At 44.4% G+C, this 23,313-nt stretch overlaps 1 protein-coding gene across 13 annotated transcripts; it reads right to left on the bottom strand.

Moving 5' to 3' along the window:
* Window positions 1–8: 8 nt before the first annotated feature.
* On the bottom strand, window positions 9–20,238 carry MANSC4 (MANSC domain containing 4). Of its 13 annotated transcripts, XM_053254468.1 has the most exons (7): window positions 19,682–20,087; window positions 19,353–19,387; window positions 17,355–17,415; window positions 16,406–16,543; window positions 14,504–14,876; window positions 8,046–8,177; window positions 9–902 (listed from the first exon to the last, which is right to left on the bottom strand). In XM_053254468.1, exons 5-7 carry the CDS (start codon window positions 14,730–14,732, stop codon window positions 208–210), a joined length of 1,056 nt encoding a protein of 351 aa, XP_053110443.1. In that variant the 5' UTR covers window positions 14,733–14,876; window positions 16,406–16,543; window positions 17,355–17,415; window positions 19,353–19,387; window positions 19,682–20,087; the 3' UTR covers window positions 9–207. The 13 variants fall into 13 exon arrangements, 11 of the variants coding, with proteins under 11 accessions (XP_053110443.1, XP_053110451.1, XP_053110441.1 ...); XM_053254476.1 differs by lacking the exons at window positions 19,353–19,387; window positions 19,682–20,087 and adding an exon at window positions 20,122–20,238; XM_053254466.1 differs by lacking the exon at window positions 16,406–16,543.
* Between the last annotated feature and the right edge of the window lie 3,075 nt (window positions 20,239–23,313).

Raw genomic sequence — 23,313 nt, 5'->3', positions numbered from 1 at the left:
ACAGAACATGAACTGAAAAAATCTGAACATATTTAATGACAAAATATTCAGAAACGCATAAGTAGTTCAAATTTGACTAAATACTTGATTTTCTAAAGAAAATAACCTTTTCTACCTTGCCCTCTTCTAAGCCCCTCATCACTATTCCAACCACTCATTTGGAATGTGAGCTAATCGGCTCTTCATTGTTTTTTGAATATGTGCCACTTAAGAATTGTGTTTAACCATGGTGTATCTTATGAACTGCCTGGATGTAGATACTCCTCTCCGTCTTGGTTTATAACGACCACTCCTTTTTCGACAGCATCCTGTTCCAAGAATGGTGCAGCAACAAATCAAAATGATTGAAGAACTAAGTACCAGTGGAAACAACCAGCTCCCCCTTTCCATCCCCTCCCAAGCTGGCTTCTGGCCTTCATTATCTGAAGTGTAATTCCTTCCATTATACCCTTTTGTTTCATTCAGGTGGTGCTTGCTGCTATTCAAATGAGCTGGGCTGGGCATATGGGATAACATCTTGATGAGTGTGAATTGAGAAGTAGGAAGTGCAGACACATTGTTTGAACTGGCTGTTGAATCCTTCCATTCTGAAATAATGCCAGTCACTTTAGTAAAACGATCCTTTGGTGATGGGGATGTAGGTTCTAAATGTGTGATGGATGGAGTCCTGTGGATGGAGTCAACTTCAGTACTAGTGTTGCTGCTGTTGGCTACTAATTCTTGGAGCACTGTAGAAGATGAGGCATCAGCTGGAAGGCACCGTGAATTGGTTGTGTCATTTTGGCATTTTTCTGAATCGGCAACCCTGGCACTTCCATGCCTTTCCCATTTATTAAAAGAGGATCTGGTATTCAGGTCTTTAAAAGACAGCTTCTCAAAAACAAGAAGATCCGGATCAATCCCTGTCAAAGCAGAGTTCAAGCACAAAGTTTATTATCTTACTGAAACAAAACTTAGTTGGTTCCCTAAAAATGACAACCTTCTTAAATAAGTAGTTACACTTTTGTGAAAAATCTGGCATTTGACCTCTCCTCTTGCCTCACAGAGCTCTGGCTTCACTGTCATTAGTTTTGAAATGCAGTAATCAGGTAAAATGCTGCTCAAGGCCCCATGAAACAAAAACAAAGCACAATTAAAACAGTATTAACATGTTGAATCCTCCCTGGCACTCATACCTTCTAGTGGGAAAACCAGATCTTCCAGTGCAAAGCTCAAAGCACTAAAGTTTACTTGCCAGCCCCAACCTTGCGTGGAGGAGCTGAAGTAAGATTCTCCAGAGAGGACATTTCAGAGGGTAGGCAACATAACCAAACTAGGGTTCCTTGCCGCCCAACCTTGCCGCCCAACCGAACACCCAGCCCACCTTCAGATCTCACCATACAGCAAGGCAAAGGTGCTCCTGAGGATAGAGACATACTGAGCTTCTCACAATTACTGAGAAGGGCTCCAGTGCAGGCTGCAGGGAGAGTGGGTTAAACTTACCTTCCACACAGACAATCTCTCTGGCGGTGCTGGGCACACTCCCCGCATGCTCAGACTATTCCTTTCATGCCTAGGCAGTGGGGAGGGCTGAGATGTGTCATGCCACTGTGCAATGCATCATGGGGATCCCCCCTCCACAGGCTCCCCACAGTCTGGCAGCCATAGCTGCCACACGATCCAAAATATGAGGTTAAGGGAGCACTTGTTCAACCTTGTTTTAGAGGGTGGCTATTTAGGCAGGTTGCTGCTGTGGAGCTGCTGGGATCAGCCCAATCCCGGTGGTTCACATGCGCGTGCAAAATGGCTTGGCTCCCTTAGCCTGGTTTTGCATGCTCGTGTGAATAGCCTCAGTGTTTTTTTAAATGCACACAGAACTATGGGTGTGGGATATTGCAGTAGCAGTTCTGCAGTGACAGCTCCTCACAGTTCAGACAGTACCCCTAAGCACTCCTTGGAGAATACTTCCCAGTCTGAACCAAGAACCTTGGGCGAGGAGAACAGAGAGGCTTGCTTCCTTAAGCAAGTATGCTCCTTATCATTGGTATGGAAACTGCGATCTATTTGGTGGCACTGATCTATACTGAAGCTGAATTTTGTCCCAGTAAAAAGGGTAGGAAGGACCTTTATATAGGAGTTCCTTCAGTGTAGCAGGGCACCAGGTTCAGCCATGAGGAAAGAGGTGGGTTGCTTTACTTCTTCCTACTTACTGTGGGTGACTTGTCCTTCCCCTCTGCAGCCTGCCTCTCCTCTGTATTCCTCCCTTTTCTCAAAGATGGAGACAGGACAAGTGCTACAGAGGAGTGAGAAGTTACAAGATCCAGATTTTGAACTGTGGTATTTCAAAAAGGAAGATGCTCCTTAAAAGCCACGGAATCAGCAGAGTCTTACACACAGAGCACCCTGTCAGAGAAGGAGAAGAAAGGCAAGCCTGGGACAGTGGAGATGATAAAGCTACTGGGATAATTTTATTTTGTATTGATGCATTTAAGAAATAAACAACATGCAAAGGACATGTGGGAGACTGAAGAAATTCTATGAAAAAAGTCATCTGTCTCCAAGGTGCATCACATTACTGATGAGTAATAAGAAACTAAAGGAGGAAGAGGATCTGTCTAAGCATGTGAATGTTGGAACCTTCACTACAGCTGCAAGCACAGGGAGTAATTTTGCCTGATACAGTTCATACTGGATTGTTATTGAACAGTTTTTCTGAATATGTTGAGCCTATATTAAGTGTATTGGACACCAAAGATGATTTGAGTTTGGAATTTGTAATAAACCGCTTGGAAGACTTCAATTTGCACAGAGGCAATGGGCAACAACTAAAATAAAGTTAAGAAAATGCTTTTAAAATGTATCAAGAGAACAAAAAGTGTTTTGTCTGTGGGAGTCACAGACATATGAAGGCTCAATGTTCTCAGAACAAAGAATTTGCAACTAAAAAGGAGGTGAAACCTGAGCATATAAAGAAAAATGCATGGAAGCAAGGAGAGAAGATGTTTGACAAACATAAAACATAGGTTGCTAAGAGAGAAGAATTTAAGAGCTAATTTTTTACAAAATGTAATGCTTGAATTTGTATTTATTCAGGCACAACCAGCAATTTGGTTAAAGAAAAAGGAAGATAGGGACATACTGACATACTGTGTCAGACCCTTGGTCCATCTATGCAGACTGGCAGCGGCTTTACCAAGGTTGCAGGCAGGAATCTCTCTCAGCCCTCTCTTAGAGATGCTGCCTGGGAGGGAACCTGCAGATGCTCTTCCCAGACCAGCCCCATTATCCTCTAAGGGGAATACCTGACTCTGCTCACACATCAAGTCTCCCATCCATATGCAAGCAGGGCGGACCCTGCTTAGCAAAGAGGACCATTCATACTCACTACCACAAGACAAGCTTTCCCTGACCTGCTGACTATGGCGACAGGTTTGCTTTTAGAAGCGCCAGCAAAAGCTCTTGTCAGTTGACAAAAACAGGGCAGGGCAGAAGAGGCCCCCACAAGAGGCCTTATTTAAAGATTCCGTCAAGCTATAGCAAGGGCTGCTCACCTGCACAAGTCCAGCCCCCTGCCCCACTGCCAATAAAGCAGCTTCTGGATGGAACACAGCTCCCTCCAAGACTCCAGAGGTCTCATCTTCCGTGTGGCATCTTCAGACTTTGCCACCCCCATGCAGACAGAATCAGGTCGAGGCAGCAGCTCTGCCAAGACCTCTGGGGGCATGTGGTAATATCCAGGGGCAGAGACGGCAATCCAGAAAGCAAATAAGCAAGCCAAACCTGGGCATCATAATTCAGATCTGCAGCCAACCTGCTGCCACCAGATTGGTCAGACAGCCCAGAGATCTGCAGGTTGGGTGGTATAGAAATATGCCAAATACATTTTATTTGTCATATTTTTTATACAGCCTGATATGTACATCTCTAAGCACTGCTCAACATCCAACACAATATAAAAGGGCACAGATTAAAATCCACAAAACATAATAAAAACAATCGCACAGTTATTAAAACAAATTAGTAACATTCCAATTAAAAGCCTGCGAGAACAGATGAGACTTGAGGATCTTCCTGAAAACAAACAGAGAAGGAGATGCTCTTATTTCAACGGGAGCATCTTCCAAAGCCCGGGTGGCCACCAGACCAGCCGGGCAATCTTCACCAGACCTCTCCAGAAGATAGTAACAGGTGGCAGAGTTCACAACAAAGGAGGCGGCGCTCTCTTTAAAAACCTGAGTCCAAGCCCTTACCGGCTTTATGGGTCATAACCAGCACTTTTAACTTCACTCATTGGCAGCCAGTGCAGTCCTTTTAGAACTGGTGTTCTATGGTCCAGTTTGAGCTGTCCCGAAGACCAAACTGGCTGCTGCCTTCCCCGCGGAGCGCAGGGGGGCAGAGGAGAGGACCTCTTCCCCAGAGTGGGGTGAACACCCCCTCTCCCTGCCTAGCAGCAGTTGGCCACACGGGCCTGGACCTCTGGGAGGAGCAAGCTAGAAGGCAAAGCAGGGATCACGGTTGGATGCTCTTTGGAGGGCCCACCCCAGCCCTTTACAACAGAGAAACAGGACATGATGGCAAGCGGGGGGAGGGAGAAGCAGCTTCTAGCCAGCTGGAAGGGCCCCCGCCCGCCCCTCGCAGGACCCATTCTGGCCCAGCCACCTGCCCCTCCCTTCCTCTCTCCCTCCCAGGAAGGTCCCCTCCCTGGCAGCATCTCCCAGTCTGGCTGGGAGAAACCGCCTGCCTGCCTGCCTGCCTGCCACCGGGGAGAAATCGCTGCTGCTGCTAGCCTGTGACACCCAGGCTGAAGAGTGTCCAGAGCGGGATGGACCCGGGCCACCTGGTTCCTAGGAGAGAGCGCGCAGGGGGGCTGCTTTCCTTGTGGCTCTCCTCCTCGGCTGCCTGCACTTGGAGATGGGATCGAGGGTACAGCAGCAGCCTCTGCCCTTGATGCCCCCTCACAGCACCCCACCAGCCCCTCCCTCCTCCCAGCACTAAGGCCTACCGTGGCTTTGCACCTGGTGCTGCCGGGGCAGCTCCTACAGCTGCTCCCTACTTGCTTCTTCTTCCTGCTGCTGCTACTGCCCCGCGTCGTAGGGGTGCCACTCGGGCCACCAGCACCGGCACCGGCACCAGCTGCTTCTCCTCCTCATGCAGCACAATGGGAGCTACCTGCATGCAAGGCCTGCTGTTGCCTCCACCAAGGGGCCTGCTGCTACTGCTCGGGGCTCCAGAGTGGCCCTCCACCATCGCCAGCGCACTGCCTTCTGTGGGGCAGATGCAGCACCCAGCAGCCTCTGCCTTTCTCCTCCTCCTGCAGCACAACAGGAGCTACGCACATGCAAAGCCTGTGGATGCTGCTGCTTCCATCAAGGGGGCTGCCGCTCCTGCTGAGGGCAGCAGAGCGGCCCGCTGCCACCCCCAGCCCGCTGCCTCCTGTGGGGCAGTGGCGGCATCCATAAGCCTCTTCCTCCTCCTCCTCCTACTGCAGCACGACAGGAGCTACGTACTTGCAAAGCCTGTGGTTTGACACAAGTTTGTCACAAATTATAAGGTTCCCATTTTTCTAGCAGATGAGAAGCAGATGTTGGCTGAAGGCAAAGGTTCTGCAAGACTTATTTTAATGTAAATCGCCCTGAGCCATTTTTGGAAGGGCGATATATAAATCAAATGAATGAATGAATATACTGCAAACTGTAAAAAGGAGAAGCAGTGAAACCTACTGTTGAAGATGTGGTGTTTGTGCCCACACTTGAGTCTGCCTAATGTCAGTTGAGTATGCTACAGAGAAAGGTTATGAGGTGAAATTCAAAAGAAAACACTGTTTTATTGCAAACAAAGGTGAGCTACTTATGAAAGGGACTTTGCAAGAGAGTGCCTATTTGAAGTAAATTGTATACATGAAGAGGCCAAAATTACAAAGCAATGTTTATATTAAACATGTTTGAATTTATGGCATAAAAGAATGGGACACAGAGATCCCACAGAGAACACTTCAACTGGAGAAGGAGAATGTAGCCAGACACCTAAATAATAAGTCACTGTAATGTAGAGTCCAAGTAATGGACTCTATGTAAGGGCAAAGTGAACTAAACCCACATTTCCTCAATGCAGAGAAAGAGAGAGACAGCAACCTCTTGCGCTGATGCACAGTGATATTTATGGGCCCATGCAGATTAATTAATCAAGAGGAAACAATTATTTAATTTTCATAAATGATTACTCAAGATACACATTTGGTTAGTGAAAAGAACCAAGTATTTGAAAATTGAAGAAGTATGTTGCAAGAGTTTGCAATAGGAAAGCCTCAATTCTGAGATCAAACAATGGAAGAGAATATACAGGAAATAACTGAATATCTAAAAAAGGAGGGCACTGAATATCAAATGACAGTGTCATGTGCTCCAAAACAAAATGGTGTGGCAGAAAGGAAGAATCAATCATTTAACAGAAATGGCCAGATGCATGCTGCTGGATGCATAGGCTACACAGTATGTTTTGGGGAGAGGCAATTATGACCTACTTATTTAAAAAACAGACTGCCTACTTAAGTTAGAAGTACGACTCCATTTGAATTGTGGCACGGAAAGAAGCCTAAAATTGTGCATATTAGAGTGTTTGGCTCAAAAGTATATTTTATTTTATTTAACATATTTGTATACTGCCCAAAACATATGTCTCTGGGTGTTGTGTCTCTTTTATGTCTCTTTGACTATGTTCCAAACTCTAAAAGAACCAAACTGAACTGCAGGTGTGAGGAAGGGATATTTGTTGGCTATGCACCAGGATGTAAAGTTCACAGATCTTGCCACAGAAACCATAAAAATGTGTAAAAGTGAACCCTGTTATCCATGGGTGTTCTGTTCTCCGCTACTGCCATGGATAATGGAACTGCAGATAGTGGGGGATTAAGATAAATGGGATGGGGGGGGGGTTAGGTTCCTGGAGGTTGGGAAATGGGCAAAAAATTGGGAAAATATGAGCAGGAAAGCCAAATAAAGTGCCCTACCATGCTCCGTGGGTGTCCACTGTCCAGGAATGCCCTGAAGTTAAATAGTCAGAACTGTTCAGTTGTTGAAAGCTAGTGCCTGTCTGAGTGTGTTGTTCAATGTCTCTTTCAATATGTGATGTTTTAATTTCTTAATAAATCTTTGTTTTTCGGACTCAACCTACTGTTTCCAGATAATCTCTTAGGGTAAGCGTCTTTTCCACCAGAGCATACTCTGCTGTGTGAGGACTTTAATGTTTCTCCTCACACTCCTAAACATAAAGCCCCCTTTCAGTATAACTCTCTGTAAATATTGTTGGAGATCAAAATTGTAGCTATTCCATGTGTTCTGGAATGGGTCTGAATACTTAAGCAATCACTTCATATGCCATTTAAGAGCCATTAAACCTTGTGGTGCATTTGAGTGTATGACAAGTTCTTCCAAATGAAGGTGGGGTGGGGTTAAGGCATCGTAATTTAAGATACATCGCAAAGGATTCTGGCATGTTCCCAAAAAATACTTTTGTACTTTTGATGCTGTTCTTTAAGAACCACCTTGACACTGTTCTTTAAGAAGAAAAACAGCTTCAAGAGGTGGGAACATAAGGACAAAGTACATGTTATTTTATGCAAGTGCTATGCAGTTGCATACATGTTTCCCCCCCCTCCTTTGTCAAAGAGCATACATGGCAGAGGGGCTTACTCCAGACTGGAACCGTGATGGTAAGACTCTAGCCCTTTGTTCCTGCCATTGTCCCCATCCAGACTGGGACCATGGTTGGGCAAAAAGTTAAAGCTGCCACCACCACCTCACAGCCACACTCTACACATGCTACTGACCAAAGAAAAGCAAGCATGCAGTGGCATAAGGGACATGAAGAAATGCTTTGTTTGACCCTTAGAACGGAGAAGCAAGAGAACAGGTTATCTGGAGAAGTACTGGGCAGGGAAATGGTAGACAGCACTTCATCACCATTTCTCTGCTCTAAATTTACCTTTCTCAATGTTGCTTTTATGTTTTTGTGGCGGGGGTGGTGGTTAAACTGTGCTGGTGGTTTCTGTGTGCATTATAATGACTTACCTAATGTGATGTTGTATAACACAACATTCATGCTGGGCCTCAGTATACAGCTCTCCAGTGCTGGACAATAAACATGCAAACAGTTAAGGGTCTTGTTGGTTTCATAGTAGAAAACAGCCAAGTTACAGGAAACTAAAAGTAAGAGGAGAAGAAAAGTTATAAAAGCAAGGGCCTTGATCCTACTCACATTTTATTATCATAGCTCATACTGTGATGGGTAAAGGGGCCCTTTAAAAACTGCAAATAAAAAGGAACTGATTGGAAATGGAAACTAATGTGTGAATCATTCCATACCTGAGGCACTGCATTGCCTTGCCAGCTGTCTATTTTCTTTAAAGAGACATATTTAAAGATTTACACATTTTATTTAAATATACACCTAAACATGTACTGTGTGAATGAAAAAAAAACACACCATGTAGTTGGAAATACTGTATTGTATTTGGCAGAAATTGGCAGTTTGGCTGCAGCTCTCTGTTGAGCACACACTTGGTCACAAGCCAAGTTTCGCTGCCAGGAAGGTTGAAAAAAGCTGTTAGTTATTCTGGTAGACTAAATTCCATCTTCCATAGCAGGATGTTTTAGCTTCCTTTTAGATCTAACACAACATTGTAATTCCTAGCAAACAGATTTAAATATAAGCCCCCCTTCAGTACTTTACAATTACTTTGCATCCCCACTTTCCTTCAAGGAGCTCCAGGTGACATACATAGGTGTTATCCCTTTTAATTAAGACTGAGCTGAAAGTTTCCTGTTGACAACTTTCAACTTGAAACAGGGAGGATTCAAAGACAAAAAGGTTCCCTAAAACTGTTCCCAGCTCACCTTCTGCTGCCACTACCTGCTTCACAGCAGTGATGCCCTCCTGTCAGTGGCACCAATGCCCTTCCCAGTAGCTGACACATCCCATTTTTTCTTACCAAGATAGTTCATTGGAACTATACTACATGATGATAGTGAAGTTCAGGAAGACCTCTGGGTCAGAGAAAAATGGTGCAGCCAACCACTGGGAGGAGTGGCACCACAATGACAGTTTCGCTAACTTGCGTCCCCTACACCGTCCCGTTGTGGTTAATTACTAAAGTCACGCGGGCTCCTTGGGACTTCCTGGGGGTGGGGTGGCACATGGTGGCACATCCCCACCCCTGGAGCTGCCAGGCAAGCTGCCGCTCATCTGGGCGGGCGATCTGCCCACCCAGGGACTTCGATCCAACCATCTGCAGGGAAAGTAGGCTAAACCCTCCTTCCCCACAGACAGCCTGCGAGCTCTTCTCACTGATTGTGAGAAGAGCTCTATAGTATTTTTAACACATGGGTGCTTGAGGGACCTGAAGTCCAGGGGTAAGAGCACCACTGGGAACACCAGCAATTTGAGTGCGAGAAATCGTTGTGGTTTGTTGGGCTGCAGCTTTCAGAGGAGTCCCTCAGAGGGTATCATGCCAGAATGCCTTTTCAATCTACAGTTTGCAATAGGATGTGAAGGACTGTGATGGTTGGCGGCAGCACCAGAGCTGTCAATCACCCTTTGAAGCCCAAAGAACCACCCTCTGGGAGGGATTCTGAAGGGAGGGGCCTTTGGAATGGAGCGGAGCGGGGCTGTTTAAATGGGAAAACGGTCAAAACGGATGTTCAGATAGCGTCTGCACTGGTACTAGAGAGGTTCCATGGAGGGACTGGGTAGGACAGGATCTGAGTGTTTAGGTGTGAGACGATCAAACTGTGGTTACCTCAGTCATATTATTAACTTATCTGCTCCAAATACACTAAGAGGCTATTCCCACGACTGGGAGAAATCGGGCTAAATGAGCCTAGCCTGGTTTCTCCCGGTCGTGTGCTTCAACAGGAGCCATGCGGCTCCCAGCAGCAAACCTCCAAAAATACACCTCCCCTTAAACGAGGTTAGTGCGTGCTCTCCTAACCCCATTTACCCGATTGTGAGATGTTGCGGCATGGCTCCGCACCACACAAGCCCCCAGCTTCGGGGGTACCCCCAGGATGCCCTGTGCACTCACATGGGGCATCCTGGGACTAACCGGGACCAGGCGGCCCCCGATCCCTGCCGCCCCTACTGGCTCCATGATGGAGCCGGTAATCGTGTGAGCAGCCGATCCAGCCACCCAGGGATGGCTCCCTGCTCATCTGCAGGGAGAGCGGATCAAGCCCGCTCTCCCTGTGAAATCCCTTACGGCTCTCCACACCGCTCATTTGGCGAATCTCACTGTGTAGAACTTCTGCCAGTGATTGAAGGCTCTCTGTCACGACCATATATACACTTAGCCAAGCCTTGCTGTCTTTGCTAGATAGACCATTATAACTGTGAAGCCCTGCCTTGGCAAAGAGAGAAGTTATTAAGCTGCTTGTACACACACAAACTTTGTTTTTGTTTTTAATTGAAAGTTAATTTTGTGTCAAGTGCAATGTAATTTCTTCTCACATGACCCTCAGCTACTCTCCTGGGATAATTCAGGGTATAAACCTAGCCAGGAAGAGGTTGGTGGGGGCAGTGAAATCAAGTAAAAGGGAAAGAGAGATAGGAGCATATTCCTCCACAATGGCCCAAATGGTTATAAGTGTATTAACCCTACTTGATAGAAATAAATTTATATCTATGTAAACTGCTTTGGGAACTTTTTGTTGAAAAGTGGTATATAAATATTCATCATAATCACATTTTAGTACAGACCTCCTCACAGGTAGTGTCCAGGCTGGGGATTGGGCTGGGGATCATGACAAGGATTCTTTTCATCCTTGACTGTAAAGTGTTCCCATTACTATGTTGTCTCTTCAGCCATGCCTTATATCAAGGAATCCTCTCAAGTGTCTCCTAAATAGGATGCCACAAGGAAGGGGCGTCAACTCCTCTAATCACAATGTCCACTTCCTCCTGCATCTGTTGTGGCAGTATTGGTTGCTGCTCTTCTGGGCAGAGCTCTATTTCAGCACCAGTTACTGTAGCTCAGACTGTACTGCAGTTACACTGGGATACCAGAACCCTGCTGGTGCCAGCCCCACATAAATTCCAGACCAGTCATGATTACATTGCTGTTATTTGTCAGCAGTGCTCATGCAGCTCACAACATGCTTATTAAAAAAAGCCACAACAAAATATTGTTATGCCTGAATTTCATATGCGTCTACACTTTTCCCTTTATTGGAGAGTAAGTAATTATATTTAGTAATTGTTATTTTTATCCCACTCTTCTCCAAGGAGCCCAGGGCAATTTACATAGTTCCCCCTCCCCTATTTTATCCTCACAGAAGGCTTGTAAGATAGGTTAGATTGAGGCTTCTTCCAGACTGAGGCCATCACGCTCTAAATTTGTTGGAGTTCTAGTGCATCGACCTCTGGCACCAACTATCCTAATGATCACTAGGGGCAGTGGGAGTAGAGACAGTAAGGGTCTCTATGCTGGCCTTGGGCCGAAATAAACAAATAAACAAGCAATAAGTAAGGGTCTCCCTAGCTGTTCTACCTGTCTCTACTCTATGACCCCTGATATGACTCTTCGGGGCGCTTTCCAGATTAGACCCTGCAACGGAATCAAGTTGTATCTCATAAGTGTGCTTCCACATTTCCTGCATTGTGACACCACAGTCCCTATGTGGCCAGGAGGTTGCTGTTCGGATTCCCAGTGCCTTGTTTCAAATTTAATCGCTGCAATATAGAGCTAGGACGTCATATATCTGGCGTTGAAAAGTTGCTCTTTTTCCGGGTTGTTAGTTTCTGTGAGACTGCTCCCCCTGCTGTTTACATTTTGAATGCAACTTGCCTCAATGGAGGCATTTTGCTGCTGTTGAACAGCTAGGCTGGAAAGCGCCCAGGTATTTCCTGTGAGAGTCAGAATCCTTTCATTTTTCTTCTCTAAATAGCAGCAACAACTAAACTCTGCAAACTACTCTGTAACTGGAGTGGGTAGCTTCTTTAGTGCTCTGCTAATTAACAGGAGGATAAAAATTACAAAAAAACAACAACCCCATTTTTTAAAAAGGGATTCAAACAATCCTCATCCTAGTTTGGAGGGTAAAAATCTGGTTTTTCAGCAAGCTCACCTGCTGGTTGAGTGGAGGAGCAGTGTATTGCAGTAGTCAATCAATCACCACCACCACAACAAATTAAAAAGAATGGTCAGGTAGTGGAGACACAAAACTCAAGACTATCATGCATTCTGAGAACCAGAAAGGAAATATGCTAGGAACAAGGGTCCATGGTGTGTGCACACGCATGCACGCATGTGCGTGCACAGGGGTGGACCCACAGGAGCCAACCCTCTTGCAAATCCCCATCCACATGGCTGCCAAGTATCAGCTTCTCTCACAATTGCCATCCACACCTTTGCATCTTCCTCTTGCAACATTTTACCTTTCAATTTGAAGTCAGCAGAAAAGAAGTGTTCAAAAACCACTGATTATCTACAGATATGGGGTAACATAGTGTAGAAAAATATGCAAGGGGCTGTGCATCATCTGGAAGACCATCAACAGCCATGGAAGGAAACAGTAAGAAGATGGGCTATATCACCATTTGGAAGTAGCTTGTGAAAGAGTGTTTACAAGTAGCTTGTAAACCAGTGAGGTTTACAGGAAACCAGATATTCGAACCCGGGTTTCCCTGGTCCAACACTCTGGCCACTACCCTGTGCCGGCTAAATGCTGAACAAAGATCTGCCCCAGTATCTTGCTTACAAAAATTCTGCTATCAGGGTGAGGTCAAGCGGTGGAGTCCAGTTGGTCAGGATGGGCACTAATAACAAAAGATTTCTATTTTACTACTGTGGCTGGTGCTGGCGGGGTACAGAGGCCTAAACATACGAGTGTGGGAGAGAGAGATAATGGGCATGCACACTGCAATCTCCCTCTGAACACAATGAACTGACACTTAAATGCATGGGATACAAAACTCTGCATGCACAGTAAATAAATGCTGCTACTGACCTTTAAAAAAAACTTAAATCCAGCTTTATTAAAAGACATTCTGGCAATCAAGCAAAATTTCTGGCCTTTACACAAAGTTCTGGCAATGGGCCCAGAGGTCAACTGAGTATGGATATTTTTCCAGTTTGTTGGCAGTCAGTCTTAGCTCTGTGTGTTCATATTTGTAACTGACAAGCATTAGGGTCATCCATATTTCTCTGACAAGCGTGTTCTAAGCTAAACATAAACTGCCCAGGTATGCAAGGCAGAATTTGGTAAGTTGGCAGTGTTGCCTATCCGGATAGCTAAGCATCTTTAAGAGTGAGTTTTGTTGTCCCACTTCAGTGCATTAGTAATGGCTGAACTTGCTCCATAAGCTTTGATTTCAATCAGTCCTTTTATCTTACCAGCTCACATCTTGCTCAAGCCTGAGATGCAACCGTGTAACAAATAATTGTTCTTTCTTTGAAACCTCCGTTCTGAAAAGACAAACTATTAACTAGAGAAATGGATGAGTGGTCCTGGAACACTATGAAGCTGTTCTCACAAGCAGCTAAGACAAGGCTAAGGTGGCCAGGGCCAGGCTTCGCTGACCATGAGAACAGCCAGGATTGGGAAAAATGCAGGAAGAACAGAGAATGAAGTGCAGGAAGAATGTTTTGTGCATTTCCCCCCTATAGCATTCCATGCACAGGAGAGGGTTGGGAGCATTTCACCTCAATAAACACAATCAAATATGGCAGTAACACAAGTGCAGGTGAGAAATGAAAGAAATCTGTATTACATGTGTAATAATAGTTTATAAAATGACGGTTGTTTAAATATAATTGGACTAGAAAAAAAAGTTTCTGTCCATATACTTCACAGTTAAACTCAGAGGCCTGCTACCATCCTCACCAACTCTAGAGAAGATCCAGAAAGGAAGGGAAGGGGTTTACTGAGCCATAGAGAGAGAGACAACCTAGCCAGTCAGCAGCACTGGTGAGGGAAAGGGTAAGAATAGGAGGCTTTGAAATATTGACACCATGTAGCTACAGTGCCTGTAGAGAAGCACCAGAAAAATGGGCCAAGTGTGTTAAAACAATGTTCTCATTAAATCCCTGGACATGTTGTGTCCAGGATGACCCTTTTCCTCTGTCTTGGACAGGACGTTTCCTGGACTGTCCAGGCCAATCCTAGACAGACTGAACACCATCAAATGCTCCCATACAAAAAGTCTCCTTGAACATAGAAAAGTAATGTCAGGGAGAAGAATCGTCACCTTATCTTTCTCCCTGGCATGCTACTCTTGTATATGCAGGCTGGGTTTGTTTGTTTGTTTGTTTGTTTGTTTAACAGAGAAGCATTCAGTGATAAATATGGGGAAGGGTGGCACCATTCGGGTGGGGATTAAACTTGTTCCATGTTCCTGATTGGGCAGTGGTTTCATGCATGCATGCATACATAGTACTTTACATTTTCCTCAGCTAAACAGTTGGTACTTTGTTTAGGATATGGAGGGACTACTTTGGTTCATTATCGAGCTGAGGAAGAAAATGAATTCTTACCATTCTTCAGGAGGCAGCATGTCCGACTGCACTGCTCGGCTGTGGCTTCTGGGTATGCTTTGAGGACTTGGCCCCCTCTCCTCTGCGAATGCCCCACATCAATTGAAAGGCCCGGGAATCGTCGGATCCAACAGTTTTTGTAAAATGTAGTGGGTGAGCAGAGGCAGTCTGATTTCCACACCCAGCCCAGAAGTAGAAACACTTCTGACAGAGCCATCAGCAGAAACATCTCAGGGGAATGATCTTAGTAGAAGTCTTTTTTCCAAAACAGAAGCATAGTCCACTGAATCAAACCTGATACAATATGTCAGCACTGCCAGGCTAAGCTGCCGTCTCACCACTTGTGGTCATGACCTTTCAGGATAAAACATTGCTGGAAAGATAAAACAATTTTCCAATATATTTTGCAACTTTTAAGAATCTCTGAATAGCAGTTTATAGGCAAACAAAAGATATTCTGAAGTTCTGAAGCAAACCATAATGTTTTGCTATCATTGTTCTACATACCAGAGCTGGGCTCTTGATGCTGAGCCGTATGCACGGGAACATAGGAACATAGGAAACTGCCATATACTGAGTCAGACCATTGGTCTATCTAGCTCAGTATTGTCTTGGTTGTGTTTAGTGCAGTTAGACTTGCTAGAATATTAGGAACATAAGAAGCGGCCTTATACCAAGACAGGCCATTGTTGGTCCATCTCTACACTGACTGGCAGTGGCCTCCAAGGTTTCAGGCAGGAGACCTTGCCAGACAGTTTCAGCCTTTAGCACCACTGTGCTAGAAACAAAACAGTTAATTTTCTCTCCTGAAATGGACTGATAACTGTACTAGTGTTTTTAGTTGTACTTCTTGTGAATCCTCTTAATTAGAACTCAATTATTTAACTTATCTTATTAACCAAGCATTGCTGCCCTTACTTATGTGAACTGCAATTTTCTAAATATACTTCCCAGAGACTAAGCTCCACTCAGTTCAATGGAATTTTCTTTCAAGTACAGAAACACCCTGCACTTCTTACTGAACTCTATGGAACTTGTGTGTGCATGTGTGCATGTGTTTGAATATGGCATATGCCGTGTGCACATAGGAGTGCAGCCTCAGGATGTTTTCACATGTGAGGCTTAAAGCTCCTCTGAATATCTCTGGAGCCATTTATTTTTATTATTATTATTATTATTATTATTACATTTATATCCCGCTCTTCCTCCAAGGAGCCCAGAGCAGTGTACTACATTCTTGAGTTTCTCTTTCACAACAACCCTGTAAAGTAGGTTAGGCTGAGAGAGAAGTGACTGGCCCAGAGTCACCCAGCAAGTCTTGTGGCTGAATGGGGATTTGAACTCGGGTCTCCCTGGTCCTAGTCCAGCACTCTAACCACTACACCACGTTGGCTCTTAACATATGATCATTAATGCAGAAAGAAATGATAGGCATTATTATTATTATTGTTATATTTATTTTATTATTATTTCCTACTACTACTACAAGTGAGGGCTTACAACAAAATGTTGCTTTATATCCCAACCCTTAACAAGAGTGTTCGTAGTATTATTCAGGGCTGTCAGGGGGAATATTTTAAGAGAGTGGAAGGAAAAGGACACTCTATTGAAACCTTCCCCCAGTATGCTATCTAATGCTAAAGTGTTCAGGTTCTCTTTGCCCCTGCTGTGGTCCCAGTTAGAACCTTTCCCCACCATCCCTGCTATTTTCCTCAAAGCTGCCAATGGGAGCTTCCCTTTTGAGGCAAAGACAGCCACAAAGGTCTCACTCCCAATCAGGACAATGGTGTAGCAATCTGCCACAATCCCAATTTGGATCAGTCATGTTCCCCTGCCCCCATAGCTGCTATTTAGCAAAACAAACACCAAGCATTACAGGGCCAGTTACATGTTTAACGTTACCTGTACTTGGGCCCAGGGCTGCACTATCAGGAACAGAGTATCTGGTAATAGACCAACGTGTTGCAGCTGATGTAAACGAAGGCCTTGATTTTTATTTATTTTTAAAGTTAGGTAGTATAACTCGAAAACCTGCATAACCTTAATATGAAAAGAAATGAATTAAACAAACATAGATAAAATTCTGGGGCTATTTTTTCCTCTTTCAAACAAAGAAGAAAAGGGGGAGGGGGAGCAGGGTATGTGTGTGGCCCAAGCAATTGGTTCCAGTATCTGCACAAATTGAGTGGTAACTTAAAAGTCACAACAGTACAGATAACTCTCATTATTTAAAAGAAAGAGTTTAGTACAAAGTCATATGATTGATCTTTTTTAAAAATCTATAATCTGAATTTCAGTTATAGTAATTGCTTATAATGCAATTATAATGCCTGCTGGGGTCTTAAATGAGGATAACCATGATTCTATCAGAAATTATGAGTATGAAGTTACTAAAATAGTGGTCTTGATAGCAACTTCAATTTTAATTTTCACTTTTAATTACTGCAGGGTAAGATGTGCATTTAGTAACTTGGTTTCCTAGTTGCATCTTCCTTCTATGGTTCACGCTTATCGTATTACCTCTTATAAGAAGATTTGCAACCAGCTTTTCACATACAGCAGCAGCAAAGCTTTGGCTCATAACTCTTTCCGCTTCTCTCCAGCTCTTTAGTTCACAAGCGGCACAAAACAATAAAACCCCTATAACAGAAATCAATCCTCCATCTGAGGAAGGTTTCAACAAAGTTTGAGATTTGCCTGAAATTTGATCTTTTATATCCAGCTCTACTATTGCACAGTAGGTTGTGAATGAAGGGGATAAAAAAAGAAAATATGAAAAGGGAAAAAAGAAAAATACAAACACGACTATTGCAGAACTAACCAGAAGTAAGCACTGTATCAGTTGTCTTACCTGAATTCTGTGGAGGTGGCTATTCCTTGTCCTCCAGCAGGCAACAGCAGAGGGATATTTTCTGTTGGCAAAAAGACAGGCTGGCTAGTTAAGATTATGCTAACATGTAACAAAAAAGGACTTATCTGCAAATCCATGCGTAATTTTACATCCTCCAATCTGCGACTTGCTTTAGTGCAGGTTATGAATATATATTAAAAATCTGCTCTAGAGTGGCAGGTAGATTGTCCATTATTAGCAATATCTGCGGTGAATGGTGAAAGAGCTCTCCTTGAATGCTCTCCCTGCATGCAGGGAAAATGGCACAATTCCTCTCCCTGGAGATCTAGTGCCTTGTTGTTAACTCCTTTCCTGCCAAGCAGCCAAAGACAGCTGGAAGCAGTCAGCCTCTTTTTTTTTGGAATAAAAGTTTGTTCATTCAACTATAATTTACAGCAGAGGATGCACATAAATAATAACAGAAAATGCAAAGTAACAACCATACACTCTGATCATTTTCAGTATATGGACTTTGTATGTCTTGATAACAAGTTATAGAATTCTGGAAATGCTTTCACCAATTTTCATCAAAATTATAAATGTTTCAATTTCCTTTTCTATTACGTCTATGCAAGTTAATATTTCCACCTTTATTATTTCCTCCTATCCTCAGAGACCTCCCCCCCGTCACCCAAGCCTTGCTCCTGTTCCTCCTCACAGGATTTTTCACATCCATTCTTTCCAATCCGCTACATTCTGGTCCCCTGACTATGTCTGCCTTGTTAACAGGTATTCAAAGTGCAATTACCAATTCACTTGACCTTAAGATATCCTGAAAGTGTCAATGTGGTTAATCCAGTTAGTACTTGAAGCTGAAAGCCTGAGTTCAAATTTTTGCTCAGCAGTAGATTCACAGCGCAGTTCAGACATAAAAGGAAACCATGGTTTCCCACTACATGAGTGAGCCTTTGTAAGCCATAAGTTCATGTGCTTTCTCCTTTCTCTTACCTCCTCTTTCAAACATAGGAAGAGGAAAGCAATTATTTATTTTTTTTGGCTCTGACATAAACCACAGTTCCACATTACATGCAAACTCTTGGAACCATGATTTACTTCAAACCACAGTTAGCTAACAAACCTGGATCTGAAATAATGGTTTGATCCTGGTTTGTTTATGTAACTGTGCTCTGAGGTAAACCACAGTTCCCTGAGTTTGTATGTAACATGGAGCTGTGATTTACTTCATAGTGAAAGGAAATGCTTTCCCTCTCCTCTAGTGCAAAAGAGAGGGGGAAGCATATAAGCCTGTAGCTCACAAGGAAGCTATTATTATGAGCAGCAGGAACTGGGCTAAGGGAGCCCAGCCCAGTTTCTGCAGCTCGTGAGAAGCAATGGGCTCGAGGACAAGCCTAGTGGCTCCATGGCGGCAAACCTGCTTGTATAGCCACACTGTCAAATGAGGAATAGAGCGAGTGCTCTGTTAACCTTGTTTTTTTGGTCATGTGTCTGGCGGACACACACGGGGAGGGAGTGAGGGGGGACCCCAGGAATGTACTGCACACTCATGCAGAACATTACTGGGGCTCCAGGGGGCACAGTGTGATGGCACTTTCCGTCACCCGACCCCTGGAGCTGCTGGGAGAGGAGTGGTGAGGCATGGCGAGGTGCGGGTGCACTGGAGTCCAGTTGCTGCTCGTCTGGGCAGATAATCCACCTGCCCAGCAATGGGTACGTGATCATCTGTGGAGAGAGCAGGTCAAAGCTGGTCTCCCCGCAAACCTCCTCCAAGCACTTCACACTGTTCGTGTGAAGCACCTCCGTCTCTTTCTGTCATATTCCTGGATCTAGGGCACATACACTCAATTTGGGGGTGAGATAGACAGTTCAGGAGGCAAGAATGGTTGTGAAAAATCTATTACCCAGACCCCTGGGTGACTCCATGCCCCTGGGGCTCCCCCATACCAGAACCAGAGGTACACAAGCCAGCATTACCACCACAATACAATGACACAGCCCTACCTTTGTCTTTTGACTTGGAAGGGCTCCCTGAGGTCCTACAAGTAGAGTATAGAACATTCATACAGGATTTCCTAAAAAATACTGCCACCATCAACCAGTAAATCTCATTGATTTTAATTGACTTTAGATTGTGCTTAGGAGTCTAACCTTAAAATGTGGTCAGTAGCTAAAATGCTTTGGGGTGGGTGCATTGGTGTGCATTCACCAAAAGACAATGCAACTAGGCACCCCCACCCCCCATGGACTAGTTATGAGTGACAGCTGTGAGTCAGGGAGTCTCCAGTTCAAATATCACCTCAGCAATTCTATCTATTTATTACTTTTTTTACCTTGCCCTTTGTACAATGAACTCAGAGCAGGAAACGTGGTCCCCTCTGCTCCTGCCCATTTTGAATTCACGTGATGACTTTAGGGAAGCTATTATTCTCTCACCTATTGGCCAAGCTGCAGCCTCCTATCCTCAGAGACCTTCCCCCCCCTCACCCAAGCCTTGCTCCTGTTCCTCCTCACAGGATCAGTGGCGGCGGCGGTTGTCCAGGCCGTTCCTCACTGCTGCCACCACCATGGCCACTCGTTCCCCTCAGACCGCTGACAGGCCTGGGCCCATCCCTTGCCTGCCTGCCTGCCTCTGACAATGGCCTTGGTAGCCCCAAACAGCAGCAGTGGTTGACTGGGCCCTTCCTTGCTGCCAGTGCTGCCATGGCCACTCATTCCTTTCAGGCTGCTGACAGAATATCTTCCGACCAGTAACAGTTGCATTCCAACTGACCTTAACCATCACAGGCTCCTCCTCCTTATCTGCATATGGAGTCACCACTGCCCAATCACCATGGTGCCACAGGTTCCTCCTCCCTATCTGCATATGGATTCCCCACTGCCCAATCACCATGGTGCTTCTGCTCTCACAGGCTCCTTCTCTCTATCTGCATATGGAATCCCCACTCCCCAGTCTGGAATCCCCGCTGCCCAATCACCACGGTACCAAAGGCTCCTCCTCCCTATCTGCATATGGAATCCCCACTGCCCAATCAGGTGCTTCAGCAGGGTGTGGCTTACCACATCCCCATGCATCCCCCTGGTCCATCTACAGCAGGCCTGCTCAACTTAGGCCCCCCAGCTGTTTTTGGACTACAACTCCCATAATTCCCAGCCACAGTGGCCAATAGCCAAGGATTATGGGAGTTGTAGGCCAACATCTGCCGGAGGGCCGAAGTTGAACAGCCCTGATCTACAGGAATTAATAATATAGATGTAAGTAACCCACAATAATGTATTTGAAGTGCTTTGAACAATGTAAAGTACCATAATGCTAAGTATAAAGAAAATTATAAATTGCCATGAAGTCCAAGGTTATTCATCCAGTATGATGATTGCCAAAGGCTCATAGGAAACACCTGAGCTAGGTTTCTAGCATTTCAAACACAGCTGCCTCAGTGTTTAGGTGGGAAAGACCATAATTTGAGTTTGGAGAGAGCCAAGCACAAGCACTTTGTGGTGGAAACTGATTTACTGATTTGGAGATATTAATGATACAGGAATAATATACAATGATGAAGAATATCTATATACCACTTATCAACAGAAGTTCCCAAAGCAGTTTACATAGATAGATAGATAGATAGATAGATAGATAGATAGATAGATAGATAGATAGGAGAGGCAGGCTCCCTGACCCCAAAAGGGTTCACAACACTGTTCCCTCTAAGCTGTGAGCATGTGTGTGCACTCACAAGTTTTTGGATGTCCTCTCAGTTAATTTTAGATCCCGCTCAGGTTGAATCAGGAAGCCCCCACTCTGAATGCATGTGTGCACACACTGCCTTGATGCAGCAGCCCAGAACAAAACTCATTCTGTACAGAGATGAAAAAAGTTAGAAGGACCACTGGTTCACACTCTAAAAAAGAAACATAAGATAGACATCAGCAACAGCCACGGAAGGATGGTGTGCTGGAGTAGGGCCAGTTGCTCTCTCTCCCTGCTAAATAAAGAAAATAATATGTTCTAGGGCAGACAGAGCACAGAAATTTAAAGATTTATTTATCATCACATTTTTATACCACCTCAAACAATTGTCTCTAGTCATAGTCTGTTCAACTGTGATCTACTTCCTAGTTTCATTTATGGTAAAAGGCTGCCTGGTGGCCTTAAAGAAACCATTTCCTTCTCATTCAAGTATCTAGAGGAGATGTCTTTGTACACATTTAGAACTAAATATGAGCAGCAAGATCTAGTAGTTCAGTATCAACATTACTGGCAGTATGTTCAGGACAGAGTAAAGGAAGATCTTAGCTCAGTGCATGATTAGTTTATGGGACTAGTTACCACAAGATGTAATGATAGCCCTCACCCTAGGTTATTTTAAAAAGGAATGGACAAATTTTTTATTATTGTGTATCAGCCATGGATGACCTGACCCCCCACCCAACCCCGACCCCCAGAACTGCCGGGCTAGCCACAGGTGAGCCACCGCTTGTCTGGGCAGGTGATCCGCTTGCCCAGAGATGAGCAGGAGACTGTCTGCAGGAAAGGTAGGCTAAACCCGTCTTCCCCGCAGATAGCCTGCGAGCTCTTTTCACTGATCACGTGAAGACTTCTAGTTTCTATCATATTTAAGGATTGTTTAAAATATGGCTCTATAGTAGATGTTCTCTTGCCAGAGGGTATAACTTAAAAAATTAATATTAACTTGAACATTTGCTTAGGGCTACAGGGTTTGAAAAAGTGGTAGCATGCCTGATTCCACCACTCTTGGAACTGCCCTATTGTTAAAAGCTATAAGCCATGAAAGTTAAATGGAATGTCCATATATGGCGCCAGCATATCTCTGAACAGCAGATACTGGGAAGAAACAATGGGGTTAGGGGGAAAAGGTTATCTTCACGCTCTGCTAGAAGCATCTCACTAGCTACTCTTAAAAAGAGAATGCTGAACTAGATAGAATTTGGTCTGATCCACCAAGGCAATTCTTATATTCTTATTAAGATCACGCTGTATACGACGACTCATTTTGGCAGCCCAATAACATAACGCAGAGTGTAGAGAGATCCATACTAAGCAATATAATACCATTCTGTGCTTCACAGAACAAAAAGCCCTCACAACTGCATGACTCCAAAGGAATGAACCAGTACAGAGGACATTTTCTACTCTGCCTGGCCAGGGGCTTAGAGTGTTTGGGAGCCCTCTTCACCTGAGGCAAGCACAAAGAGATTCCAGTCTGGTGCCTTTTGCCTGCTACACGAAACAGATTGAGTGTCAGAGCTGTGATCTGAGAACACATGCTTCCTTTCTGTTCCTTGGTGATTGTGGGGCTCCGTGATCCATGGAGAATACCTCCAGTGAAAAGAAACTAGCTTAGCTTTTGCCTCCTTGAAATACCTGAGAACAGGCACCTGTGAACCTTTTGAAGCTGAATCATGAGACACAAATAAGGACCAAGACATAGGTAGGTTAAGTGCTCTGTAATAATATTTGTGGTTATTTGTGGCTCCCATTTCCCAGATATCTGCTGCTGTATTGCATTTGAAAAGGCTACAAATGATTATTGAGCACATTCTCCCAAAAGCAAACACAATTGCACTGCCCAGCTGATTAAATATTGTATTTGATCAATAATTTGCCTTTTAATCAATTTGTAAATCAAATTTAAATTGGCAAATTCCTCGGAGAGATTTTACTTAGTATATGACAATGTATTTTGCATCTCCCTACATTGCTTAAAAACAGAGGCGCAGGGGTCAAGCTTAAAATAAAGAATTATGTCAGAAATGTGCACACCATGTTTGAGTATAGTATTTCATACTTATGGTATTGAGTAGGGTGTTTCGTACTATCTTAACAAAGATATAACATCAGTGCATTTTATAGCTTTCCTGCTGCCCTGAAAAACAGGTGTGTGGAAAGGAAAGGAAACCAGACTCTGTGGGTTCATGCTCCTTGGATTCTGTGGGCACCATCTCT

The sequence above is a fragment of the Hemicordylus capensis genome, chromosome 5 (genome assembly GCF_027244095.1).
Source record: "Hemicordylus capensis ecotype Gifberg chromosome 5, rHemCap1.1.pri, whole genome shotgun sequence".
Lineage (NCBI taxonomy): Eukaryota > Metazoa > Chordata > Lepidosauria > Squamata > Cordylidae > Hemicordylus > Hemicordylus capensis.
The sequence above is the reverse complement of the archived record's forward strand: the minus strand, read 5'-3'. Positions and strand labels throughout refer to the sequence as shown.